The sequence below is a fragment of the Mixophyes fleayi genome, chromosome 1 (assembly GCF_038048845.1).
Source record: "Mixophyes fleayi isolate aMixFle1 chromosome 1, aMixFle1.hap1, whole genome shotgun sequence".
Classification (NCBI taxonomy): Eukaryota; Metazoa; Chordata; class Amphibia; order Anura; family Limnodynastidae; genus Mixophyes; species Mixophyes fleayi.
The window spans coordinates 89,920,395-89,943,669 of record NC_134402.1 but is presented as its reverse complement, the minus strand read 5'-3'; the positions used below and the strand labels follow the sequence as shown (position 1 = coordinate 89,943,669).

Below are 23,275 nucleotides of genomic sequence, written 5' to 3'. Positions count from 1 at the left end.
TGGTTCTGTTAAGGATTCTAAATGGGAAGACCAGAAATCAGTGGACTGCTGAGTGTTGGAGGCAGGCCAGTGATGTCTAAAACTGCTGGAATGGACACATATATTTAACTTGTTGTTGATATGGAGCACTGGATGGAGTAGTAGTGGGTTTGCAGGGTTTTCACTGTGTGTTTAATATAGGTCTTGTTTGCCAGTTACTATTGCCATAGGTTTTCCTATGAGATAAACTCTGGGATCTGGTCGGGATAGATAAAGTGGAGAGACAATGGTTTTATATAGATAGTAATTGGAGTATAAGAAGTGAAACTGTAAGGTCAGTATCTACATTGGTTGCCTGACTTTTAACATATCCAATATAAAATTTTTCTACTAACATACAAGGCAATCAACAAAATTGCATCAACATACATCTCCTCACTTGTTTCAAAAAATCTCCCAACTCGACACCTCCATTCTGCACAAGATCTGCATCTCTCTTCCACTCTCCTCACTTCCTCCCATTCCGGGTTACAGGACTTTTTTTGAGCTGCACCCACTTTGTGGTATTCCCTCCCTTGCACAATAAAACTTTCCTCTAGTCTTCAAACCTTCAAGCGTTCTCTGAAAACCCACCTTTTCAGACAGGCTTACAATATTCTTCAACCACCATCTCAATCTCCCTAGATTACCCTATTACCAACATCTACACAGATACCCTCTGACCAACATTGATGTGTGACTGATCATACAGTCCACTCAATTCTTTATACCTTTTCCTTCTAGCTGAAAAAATTTGCAATATGATGTAGCACTTACCTTTGTGTATCAAACTCCAATTGTCCCATAGATTGTAAGCTTGCGAGCAGGGCCCTCTTACCTCTCTTCCTGTATATATTACCCAGTATTGTTTTATTGCTGTTTGTTTCCAATTGTAAAACACTATGGAATTTGCTGGCGCTATATAAATAAATGTTGATGATAATTATGACAGTAAAACAATGGAATGAAGCTCAGTGTGAGGAGAGAGTGACAGACAAGGGCTAAAGATTGTCAGTGATAAAGATGAGTATTTTGTGAATTAAGTGTAAATTCCCTGAGGGGATGGATGATAAGGTCACTAGAAGGAGGACAAGTGTGTACAAACTGTGGAGTTGGGATTATGATAGAAATGGGTATGAATAATCCCCCCCCCATTATGAGGGACAGACTTCTAGACCAGTAACAGGGAAATTACCTACATCCACTACACCAGTGGATCCCAAACTTTCTCAGTTTGAGGCACCCTTCAGGTCTCCATTATTTTTTCAAGGCACCCCTAAGCCAAAATATTTACCAAGAAGTCCCCCACCTTGCTTAAAAACGGCCCTGGCTGAGGCACCCCTGTGAGATCTTTGTGGCACCCCAGGGAGCCACGGCGCACAGTTTGGGAACCACTGCACTACACTGAAAATCCTATGAGCCCAATATCACTTCACCTAGTGCTCCACAGTAACAACAAGCTAAGTATTATCTTTTTTATATTTTTACTAGGTGGAGGATCACTGTATTTGTCAGCACACACCACATATTAGTAGAGTAGCACATAGCTGAATCCCGCAACTCCATCCACAGATATGTCTTTTAGGAGTCATATCTCTTGCGGATGCTGGAGGGCAATTGCAATGATATGCCTCCACCTCCAGTTATTAATTCATTAGCAATACAGCTATATTATAGTTGCATCCATTTATTTACATTACTTAATTGACAGTTCCATTTGTATTACTGCAAGAAAGATGCCAAGACTACTATTTGATTTGTAAAAGGGAAAACAACAGATGTTTGTATTTTATTACATTTTATATTGAAAATTTAACTTTCACACTTTTTAATAACACTATTTTCTCTTGTGTATATGACAGTTTATTACATTATTATATTGTGTACAAATAGGGTAATGTGAATTTAGCATTTACCACTAGCACTGTCAAGCCACGTCTCTACAGTTTCTCTAAACTTTTGCGGGGCATAAGAATACACACTTGCATCCCTGACACAGGCACAAACGCTGCTGTGTTTGAGTTGGATGCATCTTGACTGGAATATACACATTCTTACATTTTCTATAGCATGTGTGTTTTTTTACATTCATTCAGGGCACATATGCTAAAAACTCTGAATGAGCCCGAGTGCACTTCATAAATAAGGTCAACAGTCTCCCAGAGATTATTATTCAAAGATAGAGAAAAAGTACAATATTTTCACATCTAGTTTCTTGCAGAGAATACAAATAAAGAAAATAAAAAAGGACACATTTTTAAAACACAGTTTGTTGTTACTTTATAAGAAAACACATAGACGTGCACATGTTTTTATGCATTTTCATTTTTGGTGTATGCACACTAAAGGTTTCATTACACACAGGTATTAAATATATTAAACATTATTACAACCCCAATGACATACCTTAAAAAATTTAGATGCAAAGTCTCCAAGTCTGTGGCAAGAAAATCTTAGAGGTCTATTTATTAAGCTGCGATGAGCAGAAATTTGGCCATTGCAGCTGTTCTTTCAAATTATCAAGGGGTTAAAGAAGAAATTAGAGATTTGGTTAACACTGGTCACTGCAGTCAGGAGCAGGCTGGGCCGGGGGACAGGGGGGCATATGCCCTCCAGGCCGGACAGTTAAATTGTATTTTGGACCGCCTGGAGGTCCAGTGGTAATGCGATGGAGACAGCCTTTGCAGTCTGTGCATGGGCTGTCAAATCGCATAGTACTCACTGCGGGAGCATCATCCATTCACAGAATATTGTACTACAGCTTGTAGCTTGTGAATGGATGATGCCCCCACAGTGAGTAATATGCGATGCGACAGCCCCTGCACAGACCGCAAAGGCTGTCTCCATTGCATCTCACTTGTAAGGCAGTCGCTAGATCCCATTCACCCTGTGACATCAGCAGGTCATGTGGCTGCTGCAGTCACATGGTGCATAGTGCAGGAGCTGCTGCTGGAAATTGTCATGTTCCTGTGCTGTCACTGATGGAGGAAAAGGTAAGAAGAAGGGGTAAAGTACAGAGGAGGGCACATGTGTGTGTAAAGCATGTGACAGAGGGGGCATGTGTGTGTAAAGCATGCGGTAGAGGGGGGCATGTGTGTATAAAGCATGTGGCAGAGGGGGCATGTGTGTATAAAGCATGTGGCAGAGGGGGCATGTGTATGTTAAGCATGCGGCAGAGGGGACATGTGTGTGTAAAGCATGTATAACTAAAGCAGCTGCTTTAGTTATACAAAGACAACTGTCTAAGGGGGTATATTTACTAAACTACAGGTTTGAAAAAGTGGAGATGTTGCCTATATCAACCAATCACATTCTAGTTATCATTTAATAGTACATTCTACAAAATGACAGCTAGAATCTGATTGTTATAGCAACATATCCACTTTTTCAAACCCTCAGTTTAGTAAAAATACCCCTAAGTGTAATTCTGTGTGCACAAATACAGTGTATAGAGTATGTTAATATAATTTGTGTGTGAGGTGGTACGTTAATATAATGTGTGAGGGAAGGGGGACCTTTATATAGTGTGGGAGGTAGGTTATTAATTTAATGGTGAACTATGGGTCGGATCTAACTATTTAATAGTGGGTGCTATTTATTTGTGGGGTGATGGTGGGGCTATTTAATTTTATAGTGAGGCCTATTAGTTTAAGGTGAGGTGACAGGACCTTTAGTTTAATGCTGGGGTGGTTTGGGGCTATTAATTGAATATGGGGCTGAGTTTGGGGAGGAGTGCTATTTATTAAATGTGAATATGCATTATTTAACGAAAATTATATTTAATTTATTGCTGTGGCTGTTTGGTTGAAGGGAAATAGGTTTATTTATTAAAAGGGATTACTGTTAATTTAATGTTTAGGCTAGTTGTAGGGAAATAGATCTATTTATCAAATGTGAATAAGATTATTTTAATGTCAGGGCTGGAGTGGGGTCTAATTATAAATTGTGGGTGATATATTGATTTAATGCCGGGGATGGTTTAAATTTTCTAAATTTCATGCACCCATTCTTTTTTTACCAAATAGGACCTCCAAGGATCCAGACAAGCAGCATCTGAGCTAAAGACACCAGCAGCCACAGGTGGTGAAAGTGACAAGAACAGGTAGAAGAGAGCAGGACATTCTGCCAACTGTCCTGCATCTGGTGGGGCAGACACAAATTTAGGTGACTTTCTTGCTTACTCAAGATTTGGTCCAACTACAAAGGACAGTTGAGAGGTATGTCCTGCTTCACACCGTACTGCTCGCAAAGGTCAGAGCTGCATGCACCTAACAGTAGTGCACACTGTATTGCCTGTATAGTTGTCTAAAATGATACCCATGTTACATCATATGGGCCCCCTTGTCTATAATCCCCTCTGCCCCCCAAGAGCCTTAATCCAGTTCTGGGCCAGGGTGGCAGATTGAAACCTAGTGCACTGTTCCTCCTACCAGTACCACACCTCATATTATTTGTTTTAGGTTAACCCTAAAACAAATAATAACCCTATTAGAATATAGAGAGAAGCAAAAACAAGCCTTTTGCTGGCAAAAACTTCTGGTTTTTAAAGTAAAAGGACTTTTTGCATTTTGATAAATCAGCACCTGTGTTCAGTACTGTAATAGAACATTATTATATAATCTATTGCTATAATAGATTGTAAGATTGCGAGCAGGGTTCTCTTACCTCTCTGTATGTATTACCCAGTATTGTCTTATTAGTGTTTGTTCCCAATTGTAAAGTGCTACGGAATTTGCTTGCGCTATATAAACAAATGTTGATGATGATGATGATGATATGATATATACCCCATTATAATCAGCCAGGTATGAAAAAAGAAAATAAATTTATAAATAAATAAATAAAATGCAATATAAAGTGAGGTTTGTTTTTTGTTTCATTATTTATTTTCATTTTTTATCATTTAAAATAATAAAAGCATTGCTGGTTTAAGCACCACAAAAATAGCCTCTTTTTATATTGATAAATATATATCGTACCAAAAACCACCATTTAAGGTTGGGACGCTACTTACGGGACAGTGCTGTGTGTTTGCCCCCCGGGCTAAAGTCTGCCAGCCAGCCCCTGACTTCAGTTCTCATAGAATTCTATGGGGACTGCAGTGTGACCCAAAATGAACAAGCTGTGGAAAGCAAAAGCAAAGCATCAAAAAACTAACGTCATCTCAAGATGTCATTAGCATACCTATTGAATGGAGTCCATTACCATCTCTGTGGATCCATCACTATGCGCATACACGACCTTAGCCACGCAAGCACAGTAACCAAACAGTGGTCATTTCCTCCTTTCGCTGGCAGCGTTACATTGCTGGTAAAGAAGTTTTTCGTTATTTTAGGGGGGCTTTGCCTGTGCTAGCCAATGAGCCCTGGCATGGTAAATTCCAGTAGCAGTACATTTTGCATAGTTGCGATATGCAGCGATACAAAATTATACTTAATGCCGGACACTAGCCATCAATGATAATTAGACCTTTGTGTGGATGTTTGGTTTATGTTACTTTTATTGCAACTTATTCATGTATTGGATGTTATTGGATATTTATTGAATATTGTATAAATTACTGTTTTCCATTCTAACAGGTCTGATGACATTATCAGAACATCAGATGTTTGATTAAACAGGTTTCTTGCACGGTATGGATGTTTTTATAGAACACATGTGTGACATTTAAAATAATATGCAAACGTTTGTTTCCCTTCCAGAATATGGCAACAATCTGGATGAAAACATTTATTCTGAAACCTCAGGGCATTTTAGAGATGCTTTAATGAACTTGGTCCAGGTACTGTATACTGTTTTCTATCATAAATGCATGAACCAATAGCAGGATATAGTGAATACAAGAAACATATGGATTATTGTAATTAAAAGAAAGAACAAGTTAAAATACAAAACTGTCACAGCATAACAGATAATTCTAAAGTAATAATAGTTACATATCAGTAACATCAATGGAAAAGATAATGGCTGCACGATTTATATTATTTCTTATATAAATAAACAAAATAGAGAAAAAATATGGACACATATAATATGTTAAATTAATGGAGATTATTAACTGTAAAGGTAAGCCTCATTTAATTGCCGTGTCTATGGTACACAAGTAGCATTAACTGTAACTGTTGCTACATATGGGAGTTGCCTTCTAATTTGTCACAGCTTTAAAGTGAGTGCATTCATTAATGGGACTCAAAGCTTCCCTGCAGTATAATATATTACAGTAAAGACTTGTCAAAAGTATGCGTGTATATAGCTCCATTCACTTTCATCATTTTTGCAATATCAGTGTCAAAGTACATTTAATAGGATTTGATAACGCATGTTAAATGCTCTAAAAAAATCGCCTGTGTGTAGGAGGTCTACAAGCTGAATTTCTGAGCTCAAGTGTAGCAGTAAAGTGTTTACCATGTTAGTAACTGATGAAAGCAGAAAAAAGTGTATTTCAAGTGATGCGCTTTATTGCTATCCATTGACAAACCGAAATCTGTACAGTTAGCCAATGTAGAGCATCGCTTTAATTACAATTTTTTTCTGTAACATTCTAGACTACGATTTAAAATTATCTTTTAATATGACATTTTTTCTCTACTACATGATCAAATTAGTGTCATCACTTCTGTACAAAAATGTAACTGTGGTATTGACTGTCATCACTTATAAGCCATGTCTGTTTGTGGCTTTTTAATACTAAGGATGTGTAGCCTTTGTCTGCATAATGAAAATATAAACTTTATGTAGTTGTTTATATTTCCAATTCTATGTCATATTACAAAAATATTATTTTTGCAATTTAATATAGCCATTGTTTTTCAGTGTTTATGTGAGATGCTAATACTAAGTAATTTCTTAGCTCTTTGTGTCTAAATCTATTATGATCACCTGTATATTCATGTTATTTGCTTATTGCAGGGAGTAAGAGAGGAAGGCTTTCCAGATCCTGGTATAGCAGCTCAGGATGCAATGGTACATGAAGAGCTTCTCAGTTCATTTTCTAATTCCACCCTGTATAATTCACAAAACATTTACGCAATTTAGCAAAATCCTCAACATTCTCAGAACTTTTGTGGGGATGGACCCCCCGCTGTTCACCTTTTGCGGTGCTCTGCTCTGGTCTCCCACATCGTCACTCCTACAGATAGAACCAAGCAGCACTGAAGGTGAACATCAGGGATCCTGGCTATATGTAACTGTTGGGACCCTGCTAAATATAGTGAAAGGTGATGACTACACGGTAGAGGATTTGTTCAATGCACCTGTAGGCAATTGGAAAACAGAGGAATTGCATAATCTAAATGGTATGTCCTGTATTGTTCTAGGCTCTCTGGGAAGCCTGTCAAAGAAGAACAGGAGAACACAAAAACATGATGCAAATGATTTTATGTAACAAAAGCCACCAACAGTTATGGATGGGTAAGAATCCTATACTCTATCTAGAAGATACTCTGCTTTTACTTACAGAATAATATGCATCTAATTAGAGAGAGAGAGAGAGAGAGAGAGAGAGAGAGAGAGAGAGTCGATGCCAAAAGAAGAGAATCCATTTCCCAGAAACCGCGATCTTACCTGAGAGTCAAATGAGAATAACATACTTTGTTCTCCTATCTGAACATTACATTACAGAAGAACCTCCCTTTAAATTTAAATTCACTTTCTCATATTCCTCATTCTCATCTGATATCTAGGGCTATATTTACTAAACTGTGGGTTTGAAAAAATGGAGATATTGCCTATAGCAAACGATCAGATTGTAGCTGTCATTTTGTAGAATGTACTAAATAAATGATAACTAGAGGCCTGATTCATTAAGGATCTTAACTTATTTCAGTCTCCTGGACAAAACCATGTTACAATGCAAGGGGTGCAAATTAGTATTCTGTTTTGCACATAAGTTAAATACTGACTGTTTTTTCATGTAACACTCAAATATCAACTTTAAATTTCAGTGTACAAATAAGCTATCAAGTATTTGTGTGCTACATGAAAAAACAGTCAGTATTTAACTTATGTGCAAAACAGAATACTAATTTGCACCCCTTGCATTGTAACATGGTTTTGCCCAGGAGACTGAAACAAGAATTTTTTTAAGTTAAGATCCTTAATGAATCAGGCCCTAGAATCTGATTGGTTGCTATAGCCAACATCTCCACTTTTCAAATCCGCAGTTTATTAAATACACCCACTAGTGTCTCATCACCAGAGTTCAAAGATGTTATTCTTTCCATACTGCTTGATTTTGAATATAGTATTGTGCAACTTTATTTTTATACTGCAATTTAGACTTGAGCTAGCCCTCCGACCAACAATAAAAATGTCCACGCATATTAAATTTGCCCTCCTCGCAGCATAACATGGGTTACAATGGTGCAAATCACTCTAAATCAGGCCCTCAGTGTAATCTATTAAAATATTTTTTCTGTTTTTAAGTTTTCCAAGAATTTCAAAATATCTCTGGACAAGACATAGCAGCAACCATTGAAGAATGCTATGATGGGAACTTTCAGCAGCTGCTCTTGGCCATAGGTAAGTGAAAGTTTTTGTGAAATGAATGTTGCAACTAGAGTCACTGAATAGCAAAAAATTATTTACAAATTGGTTAGATTCAGCGCTAAATTAGTTACCAGAAGAGCATACTAATAACACAAGTTAATGCATGTAGCAACATGGCCAGCTCTTTAAATATACATAATAGCAATATGGAATAAATGCATTCGTAAAGTAAAAGAGATGAAAGCTCGGATGAAGTAATCAATAATGAAAAAGTCAATGCTGAAAACAGTCAGTAATGATAGAGAACCAGACCGTTTCAAGTATTCTGGAAAAAACTACTCCTGGTGTCTTTATGATTCCAAAAGATGAGAATTGTTTTAAAAAAAATGTAATAGGAGTGTATGTGTGTATGAAAAAAATAAAACAAAACAAATCAGAACAGAAAAAAAACAAAACAAAACCAAACTGGAATCCAATCCTTGCCAAAAACTGTCTTAAATAAGAACACTTTATTTGTACTAATAAAAACAATAATATAAACAACATAATTAGTGTCCCAGATTGATTGTATTAATATTTATATTATTGTTTTTTATTAGTACAAATAAAGTGTTCTTATTTAAGACACTTTTGGAGTTTTTTGGCAATGTTATTATGTATATTTGTGCATTGCTATTATGTGTATTTTGTTGAGTTGGCCACATTGCTACCTTCAGTAACTTGAGTTATTAGTATGCTCTTCTGGTAACTAATTTAGTGCTGATTCTAACCAATTTGTATGTATCTTTTTCTTAAGATTCTGGACTACCTTTATGATTGTTAGTAGCTGTACCATTTCATTTTCAGATTCCAGTAAGCTACCTGTGCGCATTTATTCGTTATTGCAAAAATATTTAGCTTAACAGTATGTTCCTGTATTGGTATGGTGCAACATTGCAAGAAACAAACATAAAGTTAACAATAAGTTCAAAAAGAGAAACAAATACAATTTAAACTGGAATTTCAAGTTGATTGTGATTGAGTTTGATGCAAGGATAGAGAGGTTAAAATCAACCAAGGAGAAAGCTTCATTGCATGAATGGATATATGAAAGTGCAGTTGAGGTTAGTGGTTTGAAGGCGTAAAACACTGGATGGTAGAAACCTCGAGAGATACCGGAGTAGAGTGTGAGTTGGAAGGACAATCCTATAAGGAAATCTGAGACTTGAGACGAAACATTAAGAAGCAGGTAGGCATGTTAGAGGTTTATTCCATGAAGCTACAAAGAAAATAACACTTATATATCACAATGCTAGTATAATATTACTGGAGTTGGCAGGTCACATATACACATAAAACATAGGTGCAACTGTTGCTTTAGTATCTCAGAAGCATCTGAACTAACACCAGTAGAGCCTTGCAGCACGTATATTTTTATGTGGTCAAATAGTTTATTTCATTATACTAGATGTATTTTACTTTAAGTCTATTTGCACCACAAAAGAGTGTAACTTTTGCAAAATGTGTTGCACTGCTCATGTGCACAACTTGCACAGCGTATTTTAAATTTAGATCCACTTACGACTGGAGAGGGAGATTAGTGGTGTTTATGTGTAAATTCAGTACATAAGGGGAGTACAATTTTGACTAACATATACATTTTAGGAGGCATTTCTTTACACATCCCATTGGTTAATTGAGTTAATGATGATGACAGTTGCATTTCTACTCCGGATGTATCTATACACAAGTAGTAATAAATAAGGCGATATCAAAGACGATATAGAAAATATGAACTGGACAGTTTTCAAGGCACCCTTCCTTAATATTTGGTTGTACAACCTTTTGACAACAATGACGTTCTGTGTAGCCATTTATAAGTTTTTTCCCTTCTGCTGGTAGAGTCTCCACTCTTCCATTGCCATTTGTTGAAGCACTTGAATGTTTGCAGGATTCCTTTTCCCAATGGCAGATTTCAGCTCTCTCCAAAAATTTTCTATTGGATTGAGATCTGGACTCATTGCTTGCCAGTTTAAAACAGTCTGTTTTTTTTCCTTTTCAACCATTCTTTTGTGCTTTTGGATGTATGTCTTTATCATGCTGGAGGAAACATGTTCTTCCACCCAAACCTAGTTTTCTTACATCGGGTAACATATTTCGCTCCAAAATGCCTTGGTAATTTCATGATTCCTTCAATACGGTCAATGCCTCCAGTACCAGCGGCAGCAAATCAGAACCACAACATTATGGATCCACCACCATGTTTAATCATAGATAGGGTGTTTTGCTCCTCAAAAGTTTCATTTTAAACAAATTTTAATACATAAGATCCACGAATCACAGCTATATATAGTATAAATTGTCTCATCATCATCCGCCTTGATTACTGCGACCACCTCCTACCTGGTATTTCCGTTACCTATCTATCCCCACTTTAACCCATTTAACATGCCACAGCAAAGCTGATCATCCTCTTTCTCTGCTCCACATCTGCCACATCACTGCAAATCCATACACTGGCTCCCTGTGTCCTCCAGAATCCAATTCAAATTACTCACCCTTACCTACAAAGGCCTCAACAACAACACCCCTTCATACATCTCAAATCTCATATCAAAATACTCTCCCTCCCGCCCTCTTAGATCTACTTCTGACCTGCGCCTCGTCTCTGGTAACCACCTCTTACTCTTGACTACAAGACTTCTCTCATTCTGCTATCCACTGAAATTCCCTTCCAAGCCCAATTACACTTTCAACAGCCTTCAAATCATGATATGCTCTCTGAAACCATTCTCTTTATTAGAGTTTACCCTACCCCTGCCAATACTACTCACACTAATATACCCTAACAACTGCGCCCATACCCCAGTCTGAGCCACACTCACTCCTTTTGTTTCAGCTGTGCCCACTTTCAATTAGAATAAAGCTCTCTCATGAGCAGAACCCTCTCTACCATTTGTTTTCATGTACTTTGTTTCATGTATTTTGTCTACCTTGTGTGTCCCTGTGTACAGATTAATTCTTGTGTATTTATGCAAAAGTCCTATTTTTACCTTTAACTCTAAATCAGTCCCCATATGCACAGTGGTTGCCTTAGTAAGTAAATATCAATCTTGAGAAGGACTCATGTGGTGCAAAATAATAAGTGAAGTCTCTGTCCAGTTGATACAGCTCTTTACAGATATTTACTAGGGTCAAGTAATTGAAATCCCAATGTTTTCAATTTTGGTGGATGCTCTTGAAAAAAAAGCACATCACCATATATGATAAGATTATTATTCCAGATGGTGCTAAAGTGATCTATCACCAGCAACCTGCCCCACTGACTCTCCATAAAAGCATTTTGAGAAGTATGTGCATTTATTAGTATTAGGAACAAAGACAAGGGTAATAGCTACTCCCTGGTTCTGGAAGCTCCCATTCTCCAATTACATTAATTCACAACAGTTTTTCCAGTGATAAATAAAATTATTTTCCATATCAAAATTGAATATGCTTAACAAGCACTAAGGCTACCCCTTTGGTCTTTAAATGTAAGCAGAGAAGGCATCTGGTTGTGAAATATAAGAAAGATAAACAGGAGTCTCCTATTCTCTATGCTTTTGAATTTACTAGAGCATATGCATCACAGCTACATTACTACATTCAGACTAATAATGTGCATCCATACCTAGATTAAGGAGAATGCATAACTGTGGAAATCATTGTACATAAATGCTTCTATTCTACAATTACTTCATCTTTCTTTGTATTGCTTATTGTCTGCACTGTTACTATGAGTAGGGATTCATATTTTCATTCTTCAAGACATGCATTTCATCTTCCTATTTACAAAGTTAATAACTAAAATTATATACTTTACTTAGAAGACATAAATGGACTGACAATGTGATGTTATTCTACATTAGCATAACAAAACATTCATATCCACTTAAATCACCCACATTTCTAATGTTAACTAAGATTAACATTGACATTCTTGATTTACAAAACATAACCTTAGTTGAAACCGCATAAATGTACAGAAGCACCTTAGTATATCAATCCAATAAGGACAATTTTAGCCATGGCCCTGTATCATGACATTATTGATATTATTCATGCCAATAATGTGTATTGATTCACTTAATATTATTTTGCCAATGACCAATGAACCTGAACTTCAGAGTCTAAAATTTGCCTTTTCTTATCCACTGTTTTCTTCGTAATATTCTATTTCATTCTGATTGGCTAGTGATTCACTCATGCCTGTAGCTGACAGAAATTTGGAATTTGTTTTATAATCCAACAGCTGTGAAATAAAAACTAACTGTACATCATGTTAATGACTAATTGTGTAAAAGATCCCTATTAATTTATCTTTGTGCCTTTCTCATGTTTTACCTTGGATACAAACTCCTTTTAATGCAAGTGACATTTTATTGAATGGAGAAAAGAGATATAAAATTTGGGGACATACATGGCGATTCTGGGCAAATTGCTTGGTTTCGGTACAATATTGCAGCTTCTGGTCAGCTTAGCTCCACTTTAAAGTCAATCTATTATGAAAATACATATTGTGCAACTTTGCTTAAAATGTATAGCCATGACAAATAACTGAATGGTATAGTTACTATAATGCTATGTTTAGTAAGGTATTGCCTGTGTCTTGCCTGTATCGCCTATGTACATCCTTTAATTAGAATTTGGGGCATATTTACATATAGACATTGATATGCACTTAGGGCCTGATTTAGAGTCAGACGCAAGTTCTTCTGTTCAGCGCAAAAAGCACTTTTGGACAAAGATCCGTCTCAGTTTGCACTCCGACTGAGACAGATCTTCCCGTTGCACCTCTCTGCGCTTAGTGTTCATGCACTTTACATGCTCTTTTGAGTTGAAAGCATCCGCAGATAGATCTCTAGGAGACGTATCTTTTGCAGGTGCTTTCAGCTGGTGTAGGAGACCTTGATGTATTAAAAAACAAAGTAAAAAAAAAATGAATTTAATTAAAAAGGTATGCACCCCCTCCCAAACAGCATAACCAACCCTTGTCCTGTTTGGGGTGGAAAAGGACAATTGTTTTTTTTTTTTTACATTATTTTTTCTTATTTAATTATCTGCTTCACAGGGCGCTGTGCATGATACACTTGCATGCTGGCCCATAAGGCAGATAAGGGGTGTGTCCATGCAATGTGCATTGTATTCTAAGTCTAAGGTTCCGTGCCACTCTAAATACTGTGCAAATTACGGGATGCAATTTACACTTACGATTTCAGTGTAAATTGCGTCTGACTCTAAATAAGTCCCTTAGTATGCAGTGTGCTGACCATGGATGCACTACATTCATAACACAGCAGAAAGTCCAAACAGCTGCCTTAACAACCTTCCATAGAGCAACATTTATTATCAAATTTCTTCAGGCTGTTATTGTACGTTGTATAACTCTTTTGCTGACAATAATATCAAAGCTTGTCCCATATGTTTCTAGTGATTTCGATTTTACATCACTTGACACCTGCTAACATTTAGACACACGATTGCTAGATAGATATTCAAGTCTATGGTACTATATATTAACACATGTAAAAAAAAAATAACATACATCTATTTATATAGTTATTGTTATGGTTAATATATATAAGGGCAGCACGGTATAAATAAATGGCGATGCCTCACAGCACTGGGGTCATGAGTTTATTTCCCGGCCATGGGCTTATCTGTGTGGCGTTTGTATGTTCTCACTGTATTTGTGTGGGTTTACTCCAGATGCTCTGGTTTCCTCCCACACTCTAAAAAAAAATACTAGTAGGTTAATTGGCTGCTATTAAATTGACCTGTTTGTGTGTATGTTAGGGAATTTAGGATGTAAGCTCCTATGGGGCAGGGACTGATGTGAGTTCTCTGTACAGCGCTGCAGAATTAGGGGCACTTTATAAATAGCTGCTGCTAATGATGATATATAATAAACTGCTGTACATGCTATATTGTGCATAAAATCGTTCTGCGCATGTCCAGAACCGGAACATTCGCCATGGAATGCTAGAACATCCAATTCATCTGCAAGCGCAAAGGACCCTTACTACAGCCTACGTAGTCAATATACAATAAGGGCGTGCCAAGCTTGAGAGAACGCAGCAACGTCCAATTCAAGCTTTGAGCATCTCAATGGTACGTGTTTTTCTGGCATTTCACTTGTACCAGCTACAGGTCAGGAGTAAGGGCCAATTACTAGTGATGACAGTTGTGTATATATGCTAGAACATGTGTTTGCAATCAGGAGCAACTGTAAAAGTGCATTTTATGTACAGTAGACATACCCAACACTCTAATAAATGTATTCTATTGAAAAAAAATTAATGAAAAATAATTTCAATGTTTTGATATTAATAACTATGGGCCTGATTCATTAGGGATCTTAAATGTAGAGGATCCTTATTTCAGTCTCCTGGACAAAATTATGTTACAATGGAAGGGGTGCAAATTAGAGATGAGCGCACTCGGATTTCTGAAATCCGAGCCCACCCGAACGTTGCGGATCCGAGTCGGATCCGAGACAGATCCGGGTATTGGCGCCAAATTCAAATCTGAAACTGAGGCTCTGACTCATAATCCCGTTGTCGGATCTCGCGATACTCGGATCCTATAAATTCCCCGCTAGTCGCCGCCATCTTCACTCGGGCATTGATCAGGGTAGAGGGAGGGTGTGTTAGGTGGTCCTCTGTCCTGGTAGATCTCGTGCTGTGCTGTTTAGTTCTGTGCTGTGCTGTTTAGTTCTGTGCTGTGCTGTGCTGTGCTGTGTTCTGCAGTATCAGTCCAGTGGTGCTGTGTGCTGTGCTCTGTCCTTCTGAGGTCAGTGGTGCTGCTGGGTGCTGTGCTGTGTCCTGTTCAGTCCAGTGGTGCTGTGTCCTGTGCTCTGTGCTTCTAAGGGCATAGTTATTTCCCCAATATTCCCCTGTGTTTAAAAAAATAAAAAAAAGTTATTTAAAAAAATACCAAAAACTAATTTAATTTTTTTTAATTACCACTAAATTTGCACAACCAATCCTGCAGTATAAGCCCATTGGTACTGCAATATTACCAAGTTCACACATTCAGCAGTAAAAGTCCAGTGGTACTGCAATATTACAAAGTTCACACATTCTGCAGTATCAGTCCAGTGGTGCTGTGTCCTGTGCTCTGTCCTGCTGAGTTCCGTAATGCTGCTGGGTCCTGTGCTGTGTCCTGTTCAGTCCAGTGGTGCTGTGTCCTGTGCTCTGTGCTTCTAAGGGCATAGTTATTTCCCCATTATTCCCAAGTTTTTAAAAATTAAAAAAAAATTTATAAAAAATATTAAAATAAAAAAAAAAAAAAAAAGTAATTATAACCAAATTTGCAAAACCAATCCAGCAGTATAAGCCCATTGGTACTGCAATATTACCAAGTTCACACATTCTGCAGTATCTTGTGCTACATATAATGGAGACCAAAAATTTGGAGGATAAAGTAGGGAAAGATCAAGACCCACTTCCTCCTAATGCTGAAGCTGCTGCCACTAGTCATGACATAGACGATAAAATGCCATCAACGTCGTCTTCCAAGCCCGATGCCCAATCTCGTAGTACCGGGCATGTAAAATCCAAAAAGCCCAAGTTAAGAAAAAGTAGCAAATAGAGAAACTTAAAATCATCTGAGGAGAAACGTAAAGTTGCCAATATGCCATTTACGACACGGAGTGGCAAGGAACGGCTTAGTCCCTGGCCCGTGTTCATGACTAGTGGTTCAGCTTCACCCACGGATCTTATCCCTCCTCCTCCTCCCCCCCCCTCCAAAAAATTGAAGAGAGTTATGCTGTCAGCAACAAAACAGCAAACAACTCTGCCTTCTAAAGAGAAATTATCACAAATCCTCAAGGCGAGTCCAAGGGTGTTGGTGGTTGTCAAGCCTGACCTTCCCATCACTGTACGGGAAGAGGTGGCTCGGGAGGATGATGTAGCTGGTGCTGTGGAGGAACTTGATGATGAGGATGGTGATGTGGTTATTGTAAATGAGGCACCAGGGGGGGAAACAGCTGATGTCCATGGGATGAAAAAGCCCATCGTCATGCCTGGTCAGAAGACCAAAAAATGCACCTCTTCGGTCTGGAGTTATTTTTATCCAAATCCAGACAACCAATGTATGGCCATATGTAGCTTATGTAAAGCTCAAATAAGCAGGGGTAAGGATCTTGCCCACCTAGGAACATCCTCCCTTATACGTCACCTGAATAACCTTCATAGTTCAGTGGTTAGTTCAGGAACTGGGGCTAGGACCCTCATCGGTACAGGGACACCTAAATCCCGTGGTCCAGTTGGATACACAAAAGCAACACCCTCCTCGTCAACTTCCTCCACAATCTCCATCAGATTCAGTCCTGCAGCCCAAGTCAGCAGCCAGACTGAGTCCTCCTCAATACGGGATTCATTCGAGGAATCCTGCAGCGGTACGCCTACTACTGCCACTGCTGCTGTTGCTGCTGTTAGTCGGTTATCTTCCCAGAGGGGAAGTCGTAAGACCGCTAAGTCTTTCACAAAACAATTGACCGTCCAACAGTCGTTTGCCATGACCACAAAATACGATAGTAGTCACCCTATTGCAAAGCGTATAACTGCGGCTGTAACTGCAATGTTGGTGTTAGACGTGCGCCCGGTGTCCGCCATCAGTGGAGTGGGATTTAGAGGGTTGATGGAGGTATTGTGTCCCCGGTACCAAATCCCGTCGAGATTCCACTTCACTAGGCAGGCGATACCAAAAATGTACAGAGAAGTACGATCAAGTGTCCTCAGTGCTCTAAAAAATGCGGTTGTACCCACTGTCCACTTAACTACGGACATGTGGACAAGTGGTTCAGGGCAAACGAAGGACTATATGACTGTGACAGCCCACTGGGTAGATGCATCCCCTTCCGCAGCAACAGCAACAGCTGCATCAGTAGCAGCAACTATAAAATGGCTGCTCGTGCAAAGGCAGGCAACATTGTGTATTACAGGCTTTAATAAGAGGCACAACGCTGACAACATATTAGAGAAACTGAGGGAAATTATCTCCCAGTGGCTTACCCCACTTAGATTCTCATGGGGATTTGTGGTGTCAGACAATGCCAGTAACATTGTGCGGGCATTAAATATGGGCAATTTCCAGCACGTCCCATGTTTTGCCCACACCATTAATTTGGTGGTGCAGCATTACCTCAAGAGTGACAGGGGTGTGCAGGAGATGCTTGCGGTGGCGCGCAAAATTGCTGGACACTTTCAGCATTCAGCCAGTGCCTACCGCAGACTAGAGGCACATCAAAAAAACATGAACCTGCCCTGCATCACCTCAAACAAGAGGTTGCGGCGCGCTGGAACTCCACCCTCTATATGCTGCAGAGGATGGAGGAGCAGCAAAAGGCCATTCAGGCCTACACAGCCACCTACGACATAGGCAAAGGAGTGGGGATGCGCCTCAGTCAAGTGCAGTGGAGACTGATTTCCGTGTTGTGCAAGGTTCTGCAGCCATTTGAACTTGCCACACGAGAAGTCAGTTCCGACACTGCCAGCTTGAGTCAGGTCATTCCCCTGATCAGGCTGTTGCAGAAGCAGCTGGAGAAAGTGAGGGAGGAGCTGGTAAGCCATTGCGATTACACCAAGCATGTAGCTCTTGTGGATGTAGCCCTTCGTACGCTTTGCCAGGATCCGAGGGTGGTCACTCTTTTAAAGTCAGAGGTATACATTCTGGCCACCGTGCTCGATCCTCGGTTTAAAGCGTATGTTGTGTCTCTGTTTCCGGCGGACACAAGTCTACAGCAGTGCAAAGACCTGCTGGTCAGGAGATTGTCCTCTGAAGAGGACCGTGACATGCCAACAGCTCCACCCTCATTTTCTTCCACATCTATGGCTGCGAGGAAAAAGCTCAGTTTTCCCAAAAGAGGCGCTGGCGGAGATGCTGATAACATCTGGTCCGGACTGAAGGACCTGCCAACCATTGCAGACATGTCTACTGTCGCTGCATTGGATGCTGTCACAATAGAAAAAATGGTGGAGGATTATTTTGCTGACACCATCCAAATAGACATGTCAGACAGTCCATATTGTTACTGGCAGAAAAAAAAGGCAGTTTGGAAGCCCCTGTACAAACTGGCTCTATTTTACCTGAGTTGTTCCCCCTCCAGTGTGTACTCGGAAAGAGTTTTTAGTGCAGCGGGGAACCTGGTCAGTGAGCGGCGAAGGAGGTTGCTTCCTCATAATGTTGAAAAAATGATGTTTATAAAAATGAATAATCAATTCCTCAATGAAGTACAGCACTGCCCTCCAGATACTACAGAGGGACCTGTGGTTGTGGAGTCCAGCGGGGACGAATTGATAATGTGTGATGAGGAGGAAGTACACACTGTAGGGGAGAGGAATCAGAGGTTGAGGATGAGGACGACATCTTGCCTCAGTAGAGCCTGTTTAGTCTGTACAGGGAGAGATGAATAGCTTTTTTGGTGTGGGGGCCCAAACAAACCAATCATTTCAGCCAAAGTTGTTTGGTAGGCCCTGTCGCTGAAATGATTGGTTTGTTAAAGTGTGCATGTCCTATTTCAACCACATAAGGGTGAGTGTGAGGGCCCAAGGACAATTCCATTTTGGAACTTTTTTTTTTTGCATTATATGACCAATCAACAGTCGTTTGCCATGTTCAAAAAGTAAAACCAAATTTAAACAAATTCAAGAAATTAAACCAAAAGTAAAATGCCCTGTCATAATTTAAAACAAGAGGTATTGACGTGCTCTAAAACTACTGTATTGTTGTTTATATTTTATAAACACTACACTTGAAAGCTTGAGTCTTTCAATAAAAAAGTAACTGTCCATTGCACGAATATTTGCAACAGGGACAATTTGAGGGTTAAGAAAGTCAACTAATAACACTTCGACGCTGTCTGTCTTTATAAACACTACACTTGGAAGTTGGAGGAGGTATTGTGGCCCCGGCACCAAATTTACTACCGGGGCCACTCCACTGTGCAGTCCATATTTAGGTGTATCAGATATTAAACAACGGTGACAGTTGATGCCCAATTTTTTAATTATATTGTGGCCTCAGTACCAAATTGTGTACCGGGGCCACCACACTACGCAGTCAAGATAGAAAGATGCGTATCATAGATAAAGTACATTCAGTGGTGTGGGGCAAATTGAAAAATATTCAAAATGCACTGACATTATCAAAAACAAGAGGTTTTCACACGCTGAAACTCCAACATGTATATGATGGAGAGGATGGAGGAGCAGCCGTATGTGCAGTGTAATGCAGACCTGTTGAAGGTTTTTTATATATTTTATTGTGGTGCCCAGTGCCCACTACTCTACGCAGTCCAGATACTATTTTTGGGTGTAATTCTGACCTGTTGAAGGTTTTCTATATATTATATTGTGGTGGCCAGTGGCCAGTCCTCTATGCAGTCCAGATACTATTTTTGGGTGTAATTCTGACCTGTTGAAGGTTTTCTATATATTTTTTATTGTGGTGCCCAGTGCCCGCTACTCTACGCAGTCCAGATACTATTTTTGGGTGTAATTCTGACCTGTTGAAGGTTTTCTATATATTATATTGTGGTGGCCAGTGGCCAGTCCTCTATGCAGTCCAGATACTATTTTTGGGTTTAATTCAGACCTGTTGAAGGTTTTCTATATATTTTTTATTGTGGTGCCCAGTGCCCACTACTCTACGCAGTCCAGATACTATTTTGGGGTGTAATTCTGACCTGTTGAAGGTTTTCTATATATTATATTGTGGTGGCCAGTGGCCAGTCCTCTATGCAGTCCAGATACTATTTTTGGGTGTAATTCTGACCTGTTGAAGGTTTTCTATATATTTTTTATTGTGGTGCCCAGTGCCCACTACTCTACGCAGTCCAGATACTATTTTTGGGTGTAATTCTGACCTGTTAAAGGTGTTCTATATATTATATTGTGGTGGCCAGTGGCCAGTCCTCTATGCAGTCCAGATACTATTTTTGGGTGTAATTCTGACCTGTTGAAGGTTTTCTATATATTTTTTATTGTGGTGCCCAGTGCCCACTACTCTACGCAGTCCAGGTACATTTATTGGTGCGAATCATACAAGTTGATGGTTTTCTTATTATATATATTGTGGTGACCCACTCCTCTACGCAGTCCAGGTACATTTATTGCTGCGAATCATACAAGTTGATGGTTTTCTTATTATATATATTGTGGTGACCCACTCCTCTACGCAGTCCAGGTACATTTATTGCTGCGAATCATACAAGTTCAGGGTTTTTAATATATATTGTGGTGACCCACTCCTCTACGCAGTCCAGGTACATTTATTGGTGCGAATCATACAAGTTGATGGTTTTCTTATTATATATATTGTGGTGACCCACTCCTCTACGCAGTCCCGAAAGATACCTCGTTGCAACGTTTTGGACTAATAACTATATTGTGAGGTGTTCAGAATACACTGTAAATTAGTGGAAATGCTTGTTATTGAATGTTATTGAGGTTAATAATAGCGTAGGAGTGAAAATAAGCCCAAAAACTTGATTTTTAAACTTTTTATGTTTTTTTCAAAAAAAATCCGAATCCAAAACCTTAAATCCGAACCGAGACCTTTCGTCAAGTGTTTTGCGAGACAAATCCGAACCCCAAAAATAATGAAAATCCGGATCCAAAACACAAAACACGAGACCTCAAAAGTCGCCGGTGCACATCCCTAGTGCAAATGAGTGTTCTGTTTTGTGCATAAGTTAAATACTGACTGTTTTTTCATGTAAATTGTTTAACTACAGACTCTTTTCAAAACCCAACTTTCCTGACTAGTTGGAATATAGATCCTGCTTAAGGATGATACTCATCTTTTAAGGTAGTGAAAGCTCATGTATCCTATGTGTTAGACTGAGGCCACAGTGAAACCAAATTAATTTGTTACCCAAACAAGACGGTGTAGGCTGCAAAATGTTGCAAGATGGTGGAGTAGGGTAAACTATTATTCCTTTTGCCCAACCTTCCAGATGAATTCTACAAATGTATATCAACCAAGGTATTTCACACAAGCATTGACACATAACAAATGCTTGAAAATAATATCTTCGCGCAAAATCTGCAACACTCACCAGCTTGTTCTTCAGGGGCAGAATCCCTGACAGAAGGTGGAGGAGTGGACTCTCTGGTCTTCAAAAATGTAAAATAAAGCAATTGTGTAATGAACAATAGTCCGCACATGCTAGCATTACAGATTAAGATGATGTAAAGTGAGGGTAAGATGCCCTATTGTCCTGTCCGTGGTCTCCATGGACTAAATCCCAATTATATAACACGCCCATAATCACAAACTGCCTGTTTTATATAGCCATTCATTTTCCTGATGTCTAGCTCAAATAATGCAAACATTCATAATGCAGTGAGGCTATAGTTGCTCACACAATGTCACTCATGTGTGGGAAGCATTACTCCAGGAATTGTAACTCTCTCCAAAACCCTTTTAAAGGACATGGCTGAAATTCATAAAGGCCAGGATGAAGGAGAGTATTGCAGTATAATATGATCCAATGTTATGCAGCAGATGTAGTGCTTTCTCTTGGAGCAGTACTTCTGCTATCTCAATAAGGTTGTTCCTTTATGACCATTGTTGGAAGTACCATGTGGTGATGACTGAAAATACATTCTTTGTTCCACTAGGGTGCTGTACAAAGAACTGGACAGTGTCAGTAAATGAATGATAGAGCTGATAAACTGTGATACGTAAGGCAATAGTGGGATTCTAATTAATAAGTTATGATTATATTTTTCAAAGTGAACACTATTTCTAAATGTACCACTTTGCTTCATATTCTGTTATAAGAACTAAATCCAGCTACTGCATCTTTGTTAACTGATAATTGCCATAGTTCCATGCTGTTTTCAAGTGTGAAGTAAGGTGTAGGGCTTTAAGTGCTGAAGATGTCAAGTGGTTGTGCAATTAAATAAAGCTAGGGATGGTAGGTGTGTGCAGAAACTGCATCACCTAACTGGATGGCTGTAGCACCAATCCAATCAGGTGCCTCATTCATTGCATTCACACATCCTGCCACAAAAGCTTGAGTTGTCCAAGCATTGCAACAACCAGTCCAGCAACTTGCTCCTCAAGCTTGAAAATATTGTATGTTATAACTAGAGATGGTCACTGACCCCCGTGTTTTGGTTTTGGATTCGGTTTTGGATCTGGATTACCGTCGTGTTTTGGTTTTGGTTTTGGTTTTGCAAAACCTCCATTGCGTGTTTTGGTTTTGGTTTTGGTTTTGTTTGGTTTTGTTTTGCTATTTTTTGGGAAAATCCATGTTTTTGGGCCTAAATTAACCCAATTTAGTGCTCCAACTGTTTTAGAGACAAGTAATCTAATTGTTGAGGTAATAAATCATCCCAAAAAACAGTTTAATTCTTCGTTGGTAGGCCTATTCTACACACAAAACAGATTGTCCTCCTCTCCATCTATGCATATTGGCAATGCAGCCATCGTCTTTGAATGTATATTACACCCTACACTTATAGTTAAATATGTAAAGAAATGGAAAAAGCCAGTTTGGTTTCTGTCTCTCAAGGCCCCCCTCCACTTGTATAAAATACCAAAAAATTCAGCCATTATAGACTGTACAATATTAATTGACATGGAGAAAGCCAGTTTGGTTTCTGTCTCTCAAGGCCCCCCTCCACTTGTATAAAATACCCAAAAATTCAGCCATTATAGACTGTACAATATTAATTGACATGGAGAAAGCCAGTTTGGTTTCTGTCTCTCTAGGCCCCCCTCCACTTGTATAAAATAC

The 23,275-nt window shown here is 39.0% G+C and overlaps 1 protein-coding gene across 1 annotated transcript in view; it reads left to right on the top strand.

Annotated features, from left to right (window-relative positions):
- The window catches only part of ANXA10 (annexin A10), an 86,408-nt gene that overhangs the window by 37,910 nt on the left and 25,223 nt on the right, over positions 1-23,275 (top strand). Inside the window, exons 6-9 of the mRNA XM_075189500.1 lie at positions 5,721-5,800; positions 6,928-6,981; positions 7,335-7,428; positions 8,443-8,538. Of these exons, the coding sequence (XP_075045601.1) occupies positions 5,721-5,800; positions 6,928-6,981; positions 7,335-7,428; positions 8,443-8,538 (324 nt within the window). The remainder of the gene's footprint in view (positions 1-5,720; positions 5,801-6,927; positions 6,982-7,334; positions 7,429-8,442; positions 8,539-23,275) is intronic.